Genomic DNA, 18,183 nt, shown 5'->3' on the forward strand with positions numbered 1-18,183 from the left:
TCATGTAAATGGAATTATACAATATGTGTGTATTTGTGTCTGACTTAATTGGCGCAATGTATGAGGTTCATCTATGTTGTAGCATGAATCAGTGCTTCATTCCTTTTTAATGACAAGTAATTTTCTACAGTGAGGATAAGGTCACTATTGTTGACCCATTCATCAGTTATTTCTGCCTTCCAGACAGTGTGAACAATGCTGCTGTGAACATTTAAGTACAAGTGTTTGTTGGGTTCATATTTTCATTTCTCTTGGGCATATTCCTAGAAATGATTTGCTGGTCATGTGGTGCTTTCTTCCTTTTACAAGAATCTAATAAGTGTTCTCTTAGAGAGACAGGTAGTTCTTTACATTTCTGAAACTGATAATCTGATAGATCCCCAGATCTTAGGAGCTGACCAATCAGAGCTTTTTGTGATGATGGAAACATCTTCTATCTCTGCTTTCTAACATGGTACCCGCTGGCCATGCAAAGCTAGAGCTCAAATGAAATTACTCATTTACATTAAATCTTAATCAATTGAAAATAAACAGCCCTGTGGCTTGTTGCTGTGTACTGGATGGTTCAGTTTTAGTGGCAAAAGATGAAAAGCTACCCTGAGTAGACCACCGCCATTGCTGCCCTCTTAATAACTCATTTGAGTAATTTTATGTAGATGTGAAAATCCATGGTGATACTTGAAATATCTACATCCCAGTCCCTGAAAGTTTCTTGTTAAATGCCACTTAAGGTAGAATGTGATAGATATCATCATCCAAAGTACATGTATGAAGACACGAATTGGTGTCAACATACTTTATATTTAACCAGAGATATGAAAAATTGTGCTGTATCTATGTAATAAGAATTGTAATGCATTCCGCTGTCATTCATTTAAACAAAATCATTAAAAAATGCCACTTAAATGCCACTGAGACCCACAGAGTCATGAATACATACAGTTAGAATTGCAGGCTATCACTAGAAACATGTGAGGAATCTCTGGAAGATCAGTCTTTGCAGCCCGTTTTACTGAAGTAGGGCATATACACATGTTGCATGAACTACATACTTTCTGTGAATATTTTATTGCTGAAAACCATACTATTAGAGCAGCTCCTTATCAATTTTTATGCACTAGTTTCCCACACTGGGATATTTTGTAAAGGTAAGCAGATTTGTGAGTAGCTCCACAGATGGTATCTAGAGAGCCCTGGTTTGAGCAGATCCAGTTTTAGTAGGATAAATACATATTGTGTGCAAAATTATATAATGTATAATACATAATATTCCTGAATTGCATTGCTGGCTTGTATTTATTGTTATAATAAAATTAACAGAAACAGTACAGGTAATAACAAGGAAAAAAAGGTACCATTTACTGAGCTTTGATTTTTATGGCACGCATCATTCAAGGGATCCTGATAGATCATGACAGAGCTCACCTAGTCCCCTCTATTAGGTAGGTGCTATTAGAATGGCCATTTCTGTCCAATTTGCTTGGAGCTTTCCAGTCCTCCTTTTTAATAAAAAGTGGAGATAATGAAGTAATCTTCCAAAAAGTCCACACAAGTGCTCCTTTATCTGTCACTAGCAGTTTTAATTTGCTGTTTATTAAAATGTAAATTTAAATATGCTAAACTCAGAAACCTAATTCAGTGTACAAATTTTGTTCTGACTTAAGCAAAAGTGAATCTTCAACGTTTGACCAACTCAGATTTAAAATAAAACTTAATTCCTTTTACCCATTCATGAATAAACCTTAAAAATGTTTACACATCCTTCAAGACCAACAACTTGGTTCTTTTCCAGTATTGAGAACAGGTCTAGCAAACAAACCCTTTACCAAAACCTTTTGAAATCCCAGTTCAATTAGATCCTGATTTTGGTGGACTTTGTTTTGTTAAAATTTATCTATTTTAACTGGTTCACTCTCGTTCCAAGTGGAAACCCCAAGATTCACCTATCAGAATTCCAAATGGCAAATTTTATTAAAGTGTAATACACTTAATATCAGATGAACTGACCCAATTGTCCCTAGGAGAAAAAAACGCAATCTTGACTTTTTTGGAATCCCAAGTACCTGTCATTGGTAATTCTGGGGACACTTAAGGAGAGGATAAAGCCCCACGAGTTTGAGATTGTATTCGCAAGCAAATGGACAGGTCCGGCGGTTTTCCCGGCCTCTAGCAGAAGCCCATCGCCCACCTCGGGCACGTGCGTGTCCCTCCCTTGGGCCATGGTCCCAGTTTGAGCCCTTTGCTTTGACTAATGCGCACTAATGCTCTTAAAGGAATCCAAGGGGACCCCGCCCCAGGCCAAAAGGCTGCGAGCTCAAAGCGGCTCTTTTCTAGAATCAGTGGTGGCTCTGAAAAGAGCCTTTGGTGTCCACGGGGCGCGTACAGGCGGCAGGGCCTCACTTGCCCTTGGCTTTGTGGTGACTCTCTGTCTTCTTGGGCAGAAGCACCGCCTGGATGTTGGGCAGGACGCCGCCCTGCGCAATGGTCACGCGGCCCAGCAGCTTGTTGAGCTCCTCGTCGTTGCGGATGGCCAACTGCAGGTGGCGGGGGATGATTCGCGTCTTCTTGTTGTCACGGGCCGCGTTGCCCGCCAGCTCCAGGATCTCGGCCGTCAGGTACTCGAGTACGGCAGCCAGGTACACCGGGGCGCCGGCTCCCACGCGCTCTGAGTAGTTGCCCTTGCGCAGCAGCCGGTGCACGCGGCCCACAGGGAACTGTAGGCCCGCGCGCGAGGAGCGGGACTTGGCCTTGGCGCGCGCCTTGCCACCCTGCTTGCCTCGGCCAGACATTTCTAACTCAGAGAAGAAGTCGAAAAATACAACAGGGGATATCAGGACTACAGGCCCCAGCGAGCCCTTATATACGATCCGGAGGTAGGCTAAAAAGCACCGTCTGATAGGATGGCATCAATAGCCAATCAGAAAAGGACACCAGCATTTCCCGCCCCCCCCTAATTTGCGTAAGTCTTTCCGAGCGATGACGTAGGGCGACTTTCTATCCAACCAGAAGCGAGTAGTTCTTGATCCTTCATTTGAATTCAAGGCGTACAAATAGAGTTGTTGTGGTCGTCTCTGGAGTCTTTCAGAGGAGACCCGCCATCATGCCAGACCCTTCCAAGTCCGCTCCGGCCCCCAAGAAGGGCTCCAAGAAGGCCGTGACCAAAGCGCAGAAGAAGGACGGCAAGAAGCGCAAGCGCGGCCGCAAGGAGAGCTACTCCATCTACGTGTACAAAGTGCTCAAGCAGGTGCACCCCGACACGGGCATCTCGTCCAAGGCCATGGGCATCATGAACTCGTTCGTCAACGACATCTTTGAGCGCATCGCCAGCGAGGCCTCCCGCCTGGCGCACTACAACAAGCGCTCGACCATCACGTCCCGCGAGGTGCAGACGGCCGTGCGCCTGCTGCTGCCCGGGGAGCTGGCCAAGCACGCTGTGTCGGAGGGCACCAAGGCCGTCACCAAGTACACCAGCTCCAAGTGAGGCGCGTCCCTGGCGCCCTGAACCCAAAGGCTCTTTTCAGAGCCACCCACACAGTCGAGAAAGGGTTTCAAACACGGTGATGGGTTATTAACCCTATGTTTTACCTATACACCTTAGCGATTCCCAGTTACTGGGTGCGTCCCGCCAGTGAGTGAGCGGAGTGTGGGAATGTAACAGCCCATTGTAGAGGAACGGTGGAAATGGTGCCCTGGCGAAAAAGCAGGCGTGCAGATGAGGGGCGTCACTTCCCCCAGAAGGCTCTAGCGTCGGTCTTCTACCCTGTGTTCCCTTGGCGAGACCTTGGGTACGCCAGACCACGAGTTTGCGGAGGCCTTGGGTGTTGTAACGCTGCCTGGCGGTGGCGCCATACCACCTTTCCATCCCTGCCCGCATCAGACATCTTTATCCTCAAGCAAAGTACATCCCGGTAGGATGTTTGCCTGGAAAGATCCTGCAATGACAGTGTGCTGGACGAGAGGGACGTGGAGGCTGGCGGATCACCGCAGCGCTTTGTGCGCGAGCTGGGTTAGTAAGTGACCACAGCTGCCAGCAGCTTTCACCCTTAGTGGTGGGGGGAGGTTAGAGGAACGGAATTACCTTGTTTTGAGCAAATGTAACTGCCTCCCCTTTTGGCCGCATGATTTTCTGTGAAGTGTTAGTAACTGAATTCTTTTCTTCACATTCATGGCATTTATTTAAGGAGTGCCATTGTGCTTCAGGAAAAGCATTTTGGCATGAAGCTTTCATACTGGAAGGGACACGGCTTATCTTTTTCTTGCTTTGACTTTTCTTATTTATTAAAAGAAAAAAAAAAAGGATTAATAATGATTCTTTGAGCTGTTGTGAGAATTAGAAGTATTGAGAGTTTGTACCATTGTCTCCAGCAAGGAAAATTTTAAATAAAATTCAGTAAAACACACGCTTTTTTTTTTTTCTTTTTTCTTTTAAGTGTCTCCACAGGGCCCTAGCCTGTCATGTGTCTGAACTGATGCAAACTGGGAGACTGGTGGGTCAGGGGAGAAAATGTCACCACAACAAGGTCCTCCCTAAAATGGCTGTATCACCACCCCACCTCTTTCCTGCTTGGGTCCACATAAAAGGATTTTTGGAAATTTCACACATTTTAAAGTTGTCACCTACTGTATTTTTATAAAAATTCAAGTAGCAAGGATGCACATCCCAACATCGGACATTTTAAAAAGCAAAATGGCCACATCAGTATTTTAAATATACCTATTGGAACATCAATTTGATACCATAATCAGTTCATAAAATACATGATCAAATTCTATATCAGCCAGATATTTCAGGAGATGCTTAATTTCTGCCTGAACCATTATTTTTCCATTTTTCTTCTACCTCAGGATTTTACCCTACAGCAATTATAGGTATTATGGTTTATCTATTACTTTTCTTGCAAAAAAAAAAAAAAAAATCAAGTTTTTTTTTGCAAGAAAAGATTTGAATACATTAGATAACCAAAGATTTCTTTGGTCTGAGCAGAGGCCTGGTGTGGTGGCTCTCACCTATAATCCCAGCAATTCAGGAGGCTGAGGCAGGAGGATAGTGAGTTCAAAACCAGCTTTAGCAACTTAGTGAGGCCCTAAGTAACTCAGTGAGACCCTGTCTCTAAATAAAATACAAAACAAAGAGCTGGGGATGTGCCTTGGTTGTTAAGAGCCCCTGGGTTTAATCCTCAGTACCAAAAAAAAAAAAAAAAAAGAAAAAGAAAAAAAATACCTGGGCAGTACACACACACACACACACACACACATATATATATATATATGACAAAAAAAAGAAAATATCTGGGCAGTACACAGTTTTATGTATATATTTTAGAGACAGGGTCTCACTGAGTTGCTTAGCACCATGCTTTTTTTTAAACTCAAAAATCCTCCTGCCTCAGCATCCTGAGCAGCTGGGATTACAGGCATGCTCTACCCTGCCGCTGAGACAAGTATATTTTGATAGATCATGAGCAAATAAGAAAAGTTTAGTGAAACTGGCTCTTTAATGAGATGGCTGGTAGTTCCTCTGTTCTTTTCTTGGTGACTTCTGCTGCAAGTACCTGTGCCTCCTTCGGCATAGGTGGTCTTGTGTAGTCTCGTGCTAGTAATGTACAGCTTCCCCTCCATTCCATTCTGTCTATGTTTAAAAACTTAAGGAAATTGGGGCTGGGATTGTGGCTTAGCGGTAGAGCGCTCGCCTCGCACAGGCGGGACCCGGGTATGATCCTTAGCACCACTAAAAATTTAAGACGTTGTGTCCACCGAAAACTAAAAAATAAATATTAAAAAATTCTCTTTCTCTCTCTCTCTCTCTCTCTTAAAAAAAAAAAAAAGAAAACTTAAGGAAATTGGTCAAACACAGTGGCATATGCCTGTAATTCGAGCAACTCTGAAGGCTAAGGCAAGAGGATCACAAGTTCAAAACCAGCCTCAGCAAGGCCCTAAGCAACCCAGAAAGACTCTGTCTCTAAACAAAATATTAAAAAGGGTTCCAGATGTGGCCTAGTGGTTCAGCGACTCTGGGTTCAATCCCCCATACTAAAAAAAAAAAAAAAAAGGAAATTGCTGGGCCTTGTAGTACACACCTGTGATCTTAAGCTACTTGGAAGACTGAGGGAGGCAGGGGGAGCGCAAGCTCAAGGTCACTTGGGGAACTTAGAGAGATCCTGTCTCAAAAGATAAAAAGGACGGGGGTATAATTCAGAGGTAAAGCACCTTTGGGTTCAATCATTTTATATATTTGTATATGTATATAAAATAATTGTATATATATATATATATATATATATATATATATATATATACACACACACACACACATATATAAGCAGTAGGAATGGAAATTCTGCCATAGATATTTTATGTTTTTATATATATATATATATATAAATAAATATATGTATGTATATATGTGTGTGTGTGTGTGTATGTATGAACACAGTAGAAATGGAAATTCTGCCATAGATATTTTACTCAATTCTTTACTTTCAGTAATAGTCTGAAACTTAAAACAGTGATCCATCATTGAAAGTAAGCAGGACCTGTCAATAGTCTTAATTCTCTCAAGATATTAATATTAATGGATCAATAGAGGAAAACAACTAAATTCAGTCCTTTCCACTATGAAACAGATGCCAGATGACTGAGACCTCCAAACCCTAAGCCTCCTAACAACCTAAATTGAGAGTCAAGACTTTAAAAAATATTTTTTTTTAATTAAATTTATTTCTTGCAGTGCTGGGCAATTGTTCTTTCACTAAGCTACATCCCTAGCCCAGAGTTGTTTCAAAGGAGTATTTATAGTCACTAGAACTAGGCCCACAGTTCCATGTGATTCTCTACCTTCAAGAGCTGAATGCGTAGATTTAATAAAATGAAACTTGTCTCCAGCAGAGTGATTGTGTTAGCAGTAGACAACATTGTTAGTCCAGAGAGTCAATGAACAAAACATAGCACCGTAATTTCCAAATATAACTCTGCAAGAATACATTTTGTTGTAGATAATGCAAAACATGGAGTGATTTTTCAGGTTTTCTAACTACTCTGACTAAAGCCTGAAGTAATAGACTGCCTCTATTCGCTACACTGGCAGGCCCAGGGCCCGAATGGGCAGGACTTGTTCCTCTCTCCTAGCCTGGGGATGTTAAGGGAGTGCCAAAGAACTGCTATTGAGATTTTTGTCATCAAGAAAATTGGGAGATTGTCTATGGAACCCATGTCTGTACTTACATTATTATATAACAGATAAAAAGAACAATCAGGTTTAGTTAAACGAAGACAGTGCACATCAAATATTTGAAAATCCAGAGGCTGAGCTAGGACTTAATTAAGCATTCTATGGATCTGAAACAGTTTAAAATTATTATAAAATATTTTAATAAATAAGCAGGGCTCTAGAAAAAAATGGGATTTTGCAGGCATCCAGTCTGGAATGCATTGAAGAGTCTGCCCTTCCCCCACCTCAGCTAGATCTTTCAATTCCAATTTGCTAATTTGGGAATAGAGCAAAGAATTTGGAGGGAGACAAGGAACTGTCTGTCTCTTTAAGAAGAAATTACAAACACAAGGAAGCGAATGTACTGTAGGAGACTTTAAGAGGTTAAACAGTGACAAATGCCTGGCTGTCATTGGAGGTGGTGTGAGGAGTAAGACAGGCCATTGTCCACTGGTGGGAACCAAGCTGCGAATCCGAATTCATGGAAACTGGTCTCCAGAGTGGGTAGACCCTCGGTATTCTTGGTTGAGAAATCGCGGATATTTCACCCATTTTAGAGTGCACCTCAGTCCCAGTTAGACTTGCATCCCTTGCTTATTACTTGATACCATTAAGTAGACATCATACTTACTTTGCATATAACGTATTGGATTTTTCTTATTAAAAATCTCCTTTATTAAAAAGGATGTTTCACCGTTTGCTAGGCTTAGTTATATACAGATGTTTGTAAGATACATTCATATTCAGACACATATATACACACACATTTCTGGGGATGAAATAAAATAGATTTTTCACCGTTTGCTATGGGAGGAGAGGAAAACCCATGTGTATATGTGTATGGAAGAACACAGGTATTGCTGGGATATCCTAGTTGAGTGAAGCGGGTGCCCATGAACCAGATGTGGTGTTTCCGAACTGAAACGCGACGTAAAGTGCTGATTATGTGAAACACAACTGCAATTTGCTTTCCCACAGACGTTCGCGGTGGTTAATGGAGGCTAGGGAGGGAGGGAGGGAAGGCTAAGAATGATGTTTTCAAGCGCTCCAGCCAGGGCGGTATAAACACCCAAGGCATCCTCCAGCCTCACGCACGAGGGGACACGGAGTGGGGTGTGGGGTGGCAGAGGATGGGCCAGAGGAGCTCGGTACACTCCCCACCCAGCCTGATTTCCTCCGGTGCCATCGCCTGGACCGTTCCAGCTTCCTATGGCCAAGGCTGACTTGATTGATTTAAAGCAAAACAGACATAGAAAGAAAGGAAGGAAGGGGATTGGGGTGGGGGGGGGGGGGAGAAAAAAGTGCCGTAAGGAACAAGAGGTCCAATCTTAGGAGTTATGTCCTCCATTGCGCAGTGCACCCTCCCCCCAGCACCCGATTGGATCACAGGTCACAAGAGGAGGTGGCACACTCCTTTTTGAGCTTAGAGGTGGCTCTGAAAAGAGCCTTTGGGTTCAGGGCGCCAGGGACGCGCCTCACTTGGAGCTGGTGTACTTGGTGACGGCCTTGGTGCCCTCCGACACAGCGTGCTTGGCCAGCTCCCCGGGCAGCAGCAGGCGCACGGCCGTCTGCACCTCGCGGGACGTGATGGTCGAGCGCTTGTTGTAGTGCGCCAGGCGGGAGGCCTCGCTGGCGATGCGCTCAAAGATGTCGTTGACGAACGAGTTCATGATGCCCATGGCCTTGGACGAGATGCCCGTGTCGGGGTGCACCTGCTTGAGCACTTTGTACACGTAGATGGAGTAGCTCTCCTTGCGGCCGCGCTTGCGCTTCTTGCCGTCCTTCTTCTGTGCCTTCGTAATGGCTTTCTTGGAGCCCTTCTTGGGGGCCGGAGCCGAGCGAGAAGGCTCCGGCATGACGAGGTGGCGACAGAACGGACTGGGATGGTAATGTAAGGAGAGCAGGGCTATTTGTCATCTTTATATTCAAATGAAGGCTCCAAATCTCTAGCATCTGATTGGATAGCCTGCAGCCGCGGCCGCGGCGACGAAGACTTTATGTAAATGAGAGATGCCGATTCTTCTTTCCTATTGGACCATAGTTCAACCAATCCAAAAGCGCATCGGCCGCGCGCCTGCGCTCAGGTTGTGTGTCTTTGTTCAAACCCTTTGTTTTAAACCCAGAAGAGATCTTGGGGTACTCTGCGTATCTGGGCTTGGCTAAAAGGAAAATGACAACCTCGGGTCTGTTTTCTCTGCTATGAAGCAAATACGCGGGCAACAGCTAGAGAGAGAAAGCTTGATGCTTTTCCAGCAAGACGGAGGAAATGGCAGCTCCCACTGCAGTAACTGTTTATTTTCCTCATTCTCGCAGCCCTCTAAAGACCAAAGAGATGCACTTCTTTTAGAATTCAAGAGCGAGGCGGGGGGGGGGGGGGGATCAAGAGCAAATCCAAACGTTTCTTTGGGAAATATTGAGAATGCTCTTAGGAACTTCCATCGGAAGTGTGTAGCCAGACAGTTTTAACCGTGGAGAAGAATAAAACGTCAGGTTTTCATATTGTTTTGTTATTATTGTCCACGAAAATTCTGAAGTGTCAACCAGATTGCTATATGCTTGAGACGTGGGATTTCACCAGTGTCCTAACATCTCCAGGAGCAGGCACGATTACTGTTGATTACTGTTACATTGTAACAGGCTTAGGGCACCCATCCCGGGTGCCTCCCCTGCTACAGTGCCTTCCAGTAGAGAAACAAGGTGTTACACATTCCCATTTCTCACTTATTTCAGCATCTTCTGGACAACTGGCTAGAAAACATAATCTTAGCCCCCCCCCCCCCAAATGGAGTGAGTCAGATCCCATTTTACAAAGATCCTTGCACGCGTTATATACAGCGAGAAGTCCTGCGCTGAAGCCATTTAGCTGCTCTACCTCGGGCATTTAGCTGCTCTACCTTCTTCGCACCTCCACTTCTTCATCTTTAAAATGAGGTATCAGTGGGCTTGCTGTGAGTTAATGTGCCGGAAGCAGTGTGTTTAATTCTTCTTTCCTTCTCAGAAGCCAGCCAGCCTGCAGCAGCTTGGGCCGCCCCTCCAAGCTCCTCTTCCGGCTCTAGTACATTCACGCATAGCTTGAGCCTTTCTCTTTCCCGCTGCAACACCGACTCAGCTGGGATCATCAGGGCAAAGGTGTGCCTATCACCTCCTCATCTCCAGGTAGAACACAGCGTGGCACCTGACAGATGCCAGTCAGAGCATGGGAAATGAACAATCCTGCTAGCCTGGCAGCGCCCTCTACCGCAGGTTGTTCTTTTTGCTGAGGTCCCCAGGGGCATCCTGAGATCTTCGCCTTCCTGAGCTGCTGTGCCTATTCTCAGCATATTGTTTCCTCTTAAAAACAAACAAACAAACAAAACCCCCCAAGAATTTAATATATAATAAAGATAGCATCACAACTCAGCGGAGAAAAAAATGGCCCAATGGTGTCAGAAAATGTATTAACTACTTGGGGGAAAATTAATTGTTCTCAGCTAGAGAAAAGGCTTTCAAAGTATTTTTAAAATTATTTTAAATTTTTAAAATATGACCTTCCACACACAAAACTGGGGGTAAAATTATTTGCAATAGGAGACAAACAAAATATTAATATTCTTAATATAATAAAAACATTAGTAAAGAAAAAAAAACATTTTACAGAATAGTAAACTAGACTATGAAAAGACAACATGAAAAACATTAACTTCACTAATATCAAAGGGATGCATATTAAAAATGATAGCTGAGTGCAAAGGGGGACTCCTGAAATACCAGTGGCTCAGGAGGCTGAGACAGGAGGATCACAAGTTCAAGGCCAACCTCAGCAACTTATCCAGGCCCTAAGCAACTTATTGAACCCAGGGGTGCTTAACCACTGGGCCACATACCAGTGTTTAAGCACCCCTGGGTTCAATCCCTGTTACCAAACAACAACAACAACAACAAAATGAGATATCACTTTTCACCTATTAAAATGATGAAAATAAAATATACACTATGCAGTGCAGGCATACACTTTCTTTCATACATTGCTTAAAAGAAAAAAACAAGATGGCAATCTATTCCAATATGTGTCTACATTATATACTTCCTTCCAGAAATTCCACTGTCAAGCATCAGTCTCTTAAGGAAATAAACATGGCTGGGGGGGATGGGGTTGTAGCTCAGTGGTAGAATGCTTGCCTCACATGCGTGAGGCCCTGGGTTTGATCTTCAGCACCACATAAGAATAAATAAATAAAGATATTAAAAAAATAAAATAAACAAGGCTGAAACAGAGCTTGGCAGGAAGCTCCATCAACAGCATCCATAATAAGAAAAAAATAGAAACAACCTTGAATCACAGCCCACTTTAACAATGAATGTCATGAATTTACTGAACATTTTAAAGACTATTTAATGATGAGGTAATAATACTCATTAACTGAAACACAGCAGTAAGGAAGCCTGCATTGCATGCTTCTCCCAAGGACTACCACAATGTAAGTTAGAGGATGTAACTGAAAGGGGCCCTTCCAGCTTCCACAAGGCCCCTTTCTGCTCCAAGCCCCTGCTCCAGGCCTCCAGCTGAGGCCTTTCTCAGGACTCCTACTCCCTCCCCTGCCTTCCTTTGTTACTGGACTCCAGTGCAAACACTGGTCTGCTCAGCAGCACAAAGACAGGCACACTTGCATTACCTTAAAAGACGGCTTTCCCACAGTACCTATCAGCTGGTTTTGCTCCCCCAACACCTCTCCTGGGAAATGAGCTGTTTCTCTAACCCCTGCCTCCATTCCTCAAAGCTTCCATTATTTCCTGCATATGATAGGCACTCAAATGATCCAGTAGTGTACATCTAAGTCTGATAAGGGAAATCAAAATACTGGTTCAGAACTAGACAGGTTACTGTGTGCTTTCATTCCCTTCACATTTTCCTCCATCTTTTCTAAACTCACATCATGCATGCTTTTATAATAAAAAGAGAATAAATAACCAGAACCATATTCTTGTTTCTGTTTTAACTGGCTCCTCAGTCAAGATTAGAGATGTGCATGCTTGCCTTGGGATCATAAATGAAACTCAGTTGTATGATTTCCATATATTTTGGAAAATGTTTAGGACCTGTGGTAGATTTGGTGGTATTCTTCCTCCTCACCAGTGATTCTACCTGTGACTTTTCAGGGCTTGTCAGTAGATCTGCCAGATGTTCTCAGGTCTACCAGGGCTGGTCCAGTTCTGTGATGTAATCCATCCAAAGCTCAGAATCTACAGGTTCAAACTCTCAAAGTGCTCCCCAAATAGCCTCCTAAGTTCACCACCTTGCCCCAGTATGGCCCCATATACCGGGGGGACTGGGTTGCTAGGACTGAAATTCATAACTATTAGCCTGACTTCCCACACCCGAAAACAAGCTTGTACTTGGAGATATGACCATTAAAAAGGAAATAAAAAGCACCTTTAACCTCATAGTACCGGGGTCCTTTCAAGAATATATTAGGACACACATGCCACACACACGCGCACACACACACACACACACACACACACAGCAAGACTATAGGACTCAGGAGGAGGACACTCATTTGTAGCAGGAGGCATCAGGAAGAACCACCATGATTTTGAACTACCAGAATTACGAGAAAATAAATTCTAGCTCTTTAATGCATTCTGGGTCCTAGTATTTTCTTGGATAACAATTAGACATGTTATAAGTTATAGAGAAAAAGAAAACAAAAAGAAGTCAGACAGTAATAAATGGCATCTAAAAGACTGAAAAAGTACCAAGCAGTACACTTTAAGCTACCGATTTTCAGAGAATCAGCACTTCATTGAGGACATTGTCAACCCAAATCCAGAATCCTGTCAAAACTAAACCTATGGGCCTTGTCAGTTATTCCCCTCAGGGTCCTGTCAGTCCTCCACTTAGGGTCCTGTCAGTCTTCCAATTAGGGTCCTGTCACTTCTCCCCTCAGGGTCCTGTCAGTCCTCCCCTCAGGGTCCCCTCAAGTCCTCCCCTCAGGGTCCTGTCACTCTTCCCCTCAGGGTCCTGACCTTCCTTCCCCTCAGGGTTCTGTCAGTCCTCCCCTCAGGGTCCTGTCAGTCCTCCCCTCAGGGTCTTTGACCTTCCTTCCCCTCAGAGTCCTGTCAGTGCTTTATAAGGGTCGTTAATTCTTCTGGTTAAGGCATTGTGATTTCTTCACTTTTGTACTTTTTGTGGAAATTCCAAGTAGTTCTAGTCAATCCTTTAATTATGTCTTTTTGATTTCTTTGTGTTTGGAAACCCCAGAGGTATATTTTGGATTTTTTGTTTCTTGGTTTATGGAAAGGGCATTTTTTTTTTTTTGCTTCTGAAATATTTTGAAAATTGGTGTTTTTATTAAAATGCCAAAATTTGGTAATTGGTTTTAATGTAGTTTTTTAACGTCAAAAGTTTGAAAGTATGTCAGGAATTTTCATTATATCTGGTGTTAAAGTCAACTCATCATTTATCTTTTTTTAGTTAGCCATTTATTTTGAAAAATTCATTTCTCTCCCTTTTCAATGTGACATTTGGGATTGGGGCACTTTCTCTTACTTGTTGGCAGTGATTTTGGGACAGCCTGAGCTCCAGAGTGTCTGGATGTGGATAATGCCTGTGGATGGCCTGTGCGGCCTCCTAGACCTGGCAGACTCTTTAGCTGTCCTCATGTCCCTCCCAACCTTTCCTCTGCCCTTCATTCCTGCTAGGGTTTAAATACGGTCTGTCCCCACTGAAGTGCAGGTTGAAATCACCATTAGCAAATAGTAGAAGCTGGGTCCTTTGAGAAGGATTAGGGCTCTGATCTCTTGATTGGATTTGTCTGTCCTTCTTTAATAGATTAGTGATTGCTATGGTTTAGACATGAGGGGTCCACCCAAACTTGTGTGTTAGACAATGCAATAATTTTCAGAGGTGAAATGATTTGATTATGAAAGTCGTAAACTATCAGCGTATTAATCCACTGAGGTAGATTAATTGAACAGCACTTGTAGGCAGGTGAGATGTGGCTGAAGGAGGTGGGTCACTTGGAGTGTGACTTTGGGATTTTTATTTTTTCCCTGGTTAACAGAGCTCTCTGCTTCCTGATTGCCATGTTCTGAGCTGCCTTCATCCTCCATACCCTTCCACCCCGATGTTCTGCCTCACATTGGGCCCAGAGCAGTGGAACCAGCTGTCTATGGATTAAGACCTCTGAAACTATGAGCCCAAATAAAGGTTTCCTCCTCTATGTTGTTCTTGTAGGGTCTTTTGGTGAAAGTGATGAAAAAGCTAACTAAAACAGATGACTAATGAGTCATCTTAGGAGTGAGTCTTCAATAAAATCCACTTTGGTGGGGTTTCTCCTGTTCTCTGTATATGATAATCCTCTGTTGCCCTGGGATTCTGTCAGTAAGTGCATCACCAGATGCAGTCTCTTGACCTTGGACCAGAACCATGAGCTCAAATGAACCTTTGTTATTTCTTTATAACTCTCCAGACTATGGTATTGTTTCAACAGCAATGAAGCCAGATTTAAAATTAGGTAGTCAGTGTAGTTAGGTAAATCGGGTCTAATATCATATCGAGTGAAATCTAAAATGGAGGCCATGCTGATAATGATTCTGGAAACGCAGGACAACTCATGGAATGTTAATGAAAGGCCCTAGGTCAAAGTCCACCCCAAAGAAATGTTAATGGAACCCAGGAAACAGCCCCCAACAGATTTGGAGATAGCCCATCCCAAAGAAGTGATAATGAAGTCCTTCCTGCCCAGATTACTTGTTTGGCCCACCTGTGTCCCAACCCTTCCCCCTTACATTCCATCAGCAAAACTATAAAAAGGGGAACACATTCGCCCTTCAACAGATTCCACCTCTTGGGTCCCCTTCTTCCTCTGGGAGAAGTCTTTTCTGCTGTCCTTTAATAAACTTCTAATTTTCTACTCTGACTTTGCCTCGGCGTGCTTCTCTGGTGTTATTCTTCAACATTGGGGAAGCAAGGACTCGTCACCGGTCAATAGCGGTAACAGCAACAGACAACAGTTTACTGTTGTAGGTCTGCATAGTCGAGATATGCCCAGCATCCACCCTTTGTCTGTTGGTGCTAGTCCCCACCCCAGATGGGAGGTCTGGCACTGAGTTCTCAAGCTCTTTCTGTGGTCACAGGAGATGACTGCTATGAACGGCACAACACCTACCTTTTTTTGGGGCCAGACATTTAGAAAATAGGAGCTCTTATTTGCTAGGCTGGGGTGACTGTAAATGGAAGTCCATATAGCCAGTGTCTATGGGGAGACAACCACCTGGGGAGGAGATTGGAAGGAGGAGTGCTGAGAGCCATAGCCAAGTAGGAATGACGCATGGCAATTTCCTTGTCAGCCTACCCAATGTTGCTTAGAGGGAGGACTCTCCATTGTGGAAATGGGCTTCCTTGGACCCAGGTCATTTGCAGTGACATTGCATGAATGTTTGAGAAAGGTGACCCTGCTCAAGGACCAGGGCGGATCCGGGTTTAGGGCGGTTCCAGGTTTAGGGTGTGGATCCTGCTGAGAATAGGTCGGTTCCAGGTTTAAGGTGGATCCTGCTGGGAATAGGGCATATCCTGCTGCCTCGGGTGCCTGCTCCTTGAGTTCCCGTTGAGTTCTCGCGGGATTCAGAGAGTATTTGGTATGCGGAGCCTGGTGGAGTGTGTGGAATTTTCCCAGAACGTGCGTGTAGAGTGCCGGTGACAGTTCGAGAATAAAGAGTTGCTGTTTGAATCTACAAGAGTGTGAGTGGCTCGTGATTTTGTGCCCAGCCAGGCTGCGGCAGAGGAGGAGGTGCATGTCCCAGTGTGTGGGGGTATTACCAGGCCCCCACAGCTCCCTCCACCTGAAGGTCTTGGGTTGTGATGGTCTTTCAGGAGTCTAACCCTTCCTTTTTTCCATGTGCTGTTGTTTCCAGTGTGCTCCTGTCACCTGCATCCAGTAGTCCTGATGCATCAACTTGAAGCTTAAATTTGATTCCCTAGAAATGTTATTTGGGCCACTTTGTTCAGATATGACAGAGATGTGTCTGGAAGTGGATTGAATCAACCCATTTTTGTGGCATCCTGGATTTTTAAACCATGGGAAAACCTGAATAAACTTTCTAGCTTCACTTGTTTGTAGTTTCTTGCTTTTAGTTGACTTTAAAAATCACTAATTCTAGCTGGGCACTGTGGCGCATACCTGTAATCCCAACAGCTTGGGAGGCTGAGGTAGGAGGATCGCAAGTTGAAGCCAGCCTCAGCAACTTAGTGAGGCTGTAAGTAACTTCATGAGTCTCAATTTAATACATGAAAAAGACTGGGGATGTGGTTCAGTGCCCCTGGGTTTAATCTCCAGTGCCAAATAAAAGCAAAACCCCTCCTAAATCTGGTGGTCACACAGCTGGGCAATACACTGTTAGTTCCCACCGACTGCTGTGGATGGTACCGCTGGCCTGTGGGTCATGACAGTGAGGGTTGCCGAGGTTACTCTACACCCATGGGAAACTTTTGACATCAGGAAGCTGGAATCTCCACCTTGTGTTACACTAGCACGGCTGTTTCTGAACACATGTCCCATGAACTACCATAAAGATTGACTACATATGTGCAGACCAATGACCTTGTCTCCACTCATCTTTCCCCACACCTTAGACCACCCTACTTCCCTATCCTGTTTATATCCTCAAGTCCTATCCTAAGGAAGGTTGATTGGAAACTTGATGTCCTGTCTTCATACTTGGCTGTCTCATAAATGCCTCACAACCTGCCATTCCAGTGATCGGCACACTCTGTGGCAGGCAAAATGGGCCTGGTGCAGGGTGGTTTTTGTTTGTTTGTTTGTTCGTTTTAATTTTTTTGGTGTTGAGGCTCAAACCCAGGGCCTTGTGCATGTTAGGCAAGTGCTCTATCACTGAGCTACACTCTCAGCCCTTGGTAACAATTTGAGAACTATGCTGGATCTGGCCATGGTGGTCCATGTAACTCAGGCAAGCTTAGGAGTGCCTAAATGCAAATCAAATTAAGAAACCAGAAAGAAATTTCAAATTTTATGTATGTGTGTAGAGATTGTCAGTATCTGCAGTATCTGCTGGGCACTGTGGTACACACCTGCAGCGGATGGTTCCAGGGCCTTTAAGGATACCCAAACCCCAGGACACTCAAGTCTTCATGTAAGAGCAAATATTTTCAGGTAATTTGTATTCTTTTATATACTTTAAATTTCCAGATGATTTGTAATATCCATTACAATGTAAATGCTACCTAAATAGTTGCTGTACTGTATCCTTTAACTGTAAGAACAAAATGTGTACATGTTCACACTCAATTTTTAAAAAAACAGTCTTCATCTGTGGTTGATCAATTTCACAGGGAAGTTGATCAATTTCACCCCTGAGAAGAAGGATGAAACCCTGCATACTGAGGGCATGAACATATGGCTGTGCCCACTGTCCTTGCTCCCAACACTCTCCCACCACCCACTGGCAACCACTCTGTGCACAGAGGACCCATGGAGATGGGTCCAGTACCTCCAGGGATCCCAAAGCCCTCAGATCTCAAGTCCCTTATATAAAATGGCATAGTATTACATAAAATTGCACATGACCTACACAATCCCCAGTGGACTTTGAATCATCCCTAAATGACTCTTAACATCTAATTCTATGTAAATGTTATTAAATAGTTGTCTTGCTGTATTGTTTAGGGAATAATGAAAAGAAAAAGTCTGTACATGCTCACTACAGAGGTAGCTATTGTAGGGTAACTACATGGTACATGTTAACAAGGTTACATTAAAAAAATAATCTCAATCTGCAGATTCAGAGCTTCCTTCATGGTTGTGGAGAACAACCATGACATGCTTTTCGGGTGAATTCTTGGGAAATGTGTGCTGTTTCGTGTGCACATTGCCCGTTTTCCACTTGCAGGAGTGCCACATCCTGTCATTTGCCTCTGGCTTTCTTCACTCTGTACTGTCCAGTCTCCACAGGTGTATCTGTCACTGTAGTGCACCGTC

At 43.9% G+C, this 18,183-nt stretch overlaps 3 protein-coding genes across 3 annotated transcripts; 1 reads left to right on the forward strand and 2 right to left on the reverse strand.

The window, feature by feature from the left end:
• Positions 1-1,948: 1,948 nt before the first annotated feature.
• On the reverse strand, positions 1,949-2,859 carry H2ac25 (H2A clustered histone 25). Its single transcript, XM_027922430.2, has one exon. It carries the CDS (start codon positions 2,787-2,789, stop codon positions 2,397-2,399), a length of 393 nt encoding a protein of 130 aa, XP_027778231.1. The 5' UTR covers positions 2,790-2,859; the 3' UTR covers positions 1,949-2,396.
• On the forward strand, positions 2,645-16,297 carry LOC114080816 (histone H2B type 3-B). The gene is made up of 2 exons (XM_027922431.2): positions 2,645-4,006; positions 16,103-16,297. Exon 1 carries the CDS (start codon positions 3,101-3,103, stop codon positions 3,479-3,481), a length of 381 nt encoding a protein of 126 aa, XP_027778232.1. The 5' UTR covers positions 2,645-3,100; the 3' UTR covers positions 3,482-4,006; positions 16,103-16,297.
• Positions 7,867-9,074, reverse strand: LOC114080817 (H2B.U histone 2). The gene has a single exon (XM_027922433.2). The coding sequence runs from the start codon at positions 9,061-9,063 to the stop codon at positions 8,683-8,685; it is 381 nt and encodes a 126-aa protein (XP_027778234.1). The 5' UTR covers positions 9,064-9,074; the 3' UTR covers positions 7,867-8,682.
• Positions 16,298-18,183: the final 1,886 nt, after the last annotated feature.

This window comes from Marmota flaviventris, chromosome 5 (genome assembly GCF_047511675.1).
Source record: "Marmota flaviventris isolate mMarFla1 chromosome 5, mMarFla1.hap1, whole genome shotgun sequence".
NCBI classification, from domain to species: domain Eukaryota; kingdom Metazoa; phylum Chordata; class Mammalia; order Rodentia; family Sciuridae; genus Marmota; species Marmota flaviventris.

Coding starts and splice junctions, on each gene's coding strand:
- H2ac25 (XM_027922430.2), bottom strand. CDS start 2,789: ATGTCTGGCCGAGGCAAGCAGGGTGGCAAGGCGCGCGCCAAGGCCAAG.
- LOC114080816 (XM_027922431.2), top strand. CDS start 3,101: ATGCCAGACCCTTCCAAGTCCGCTCCGGCCCCCAAGAAGGGCTCCAAG.
- LOC114080817 (XM_027922433.2), bottom strand. CDS start 9,063: ATGCCGGAGCCTTCTCGCTCGGCTCCGGCCCCCAAGAAGGGCTCCAAG.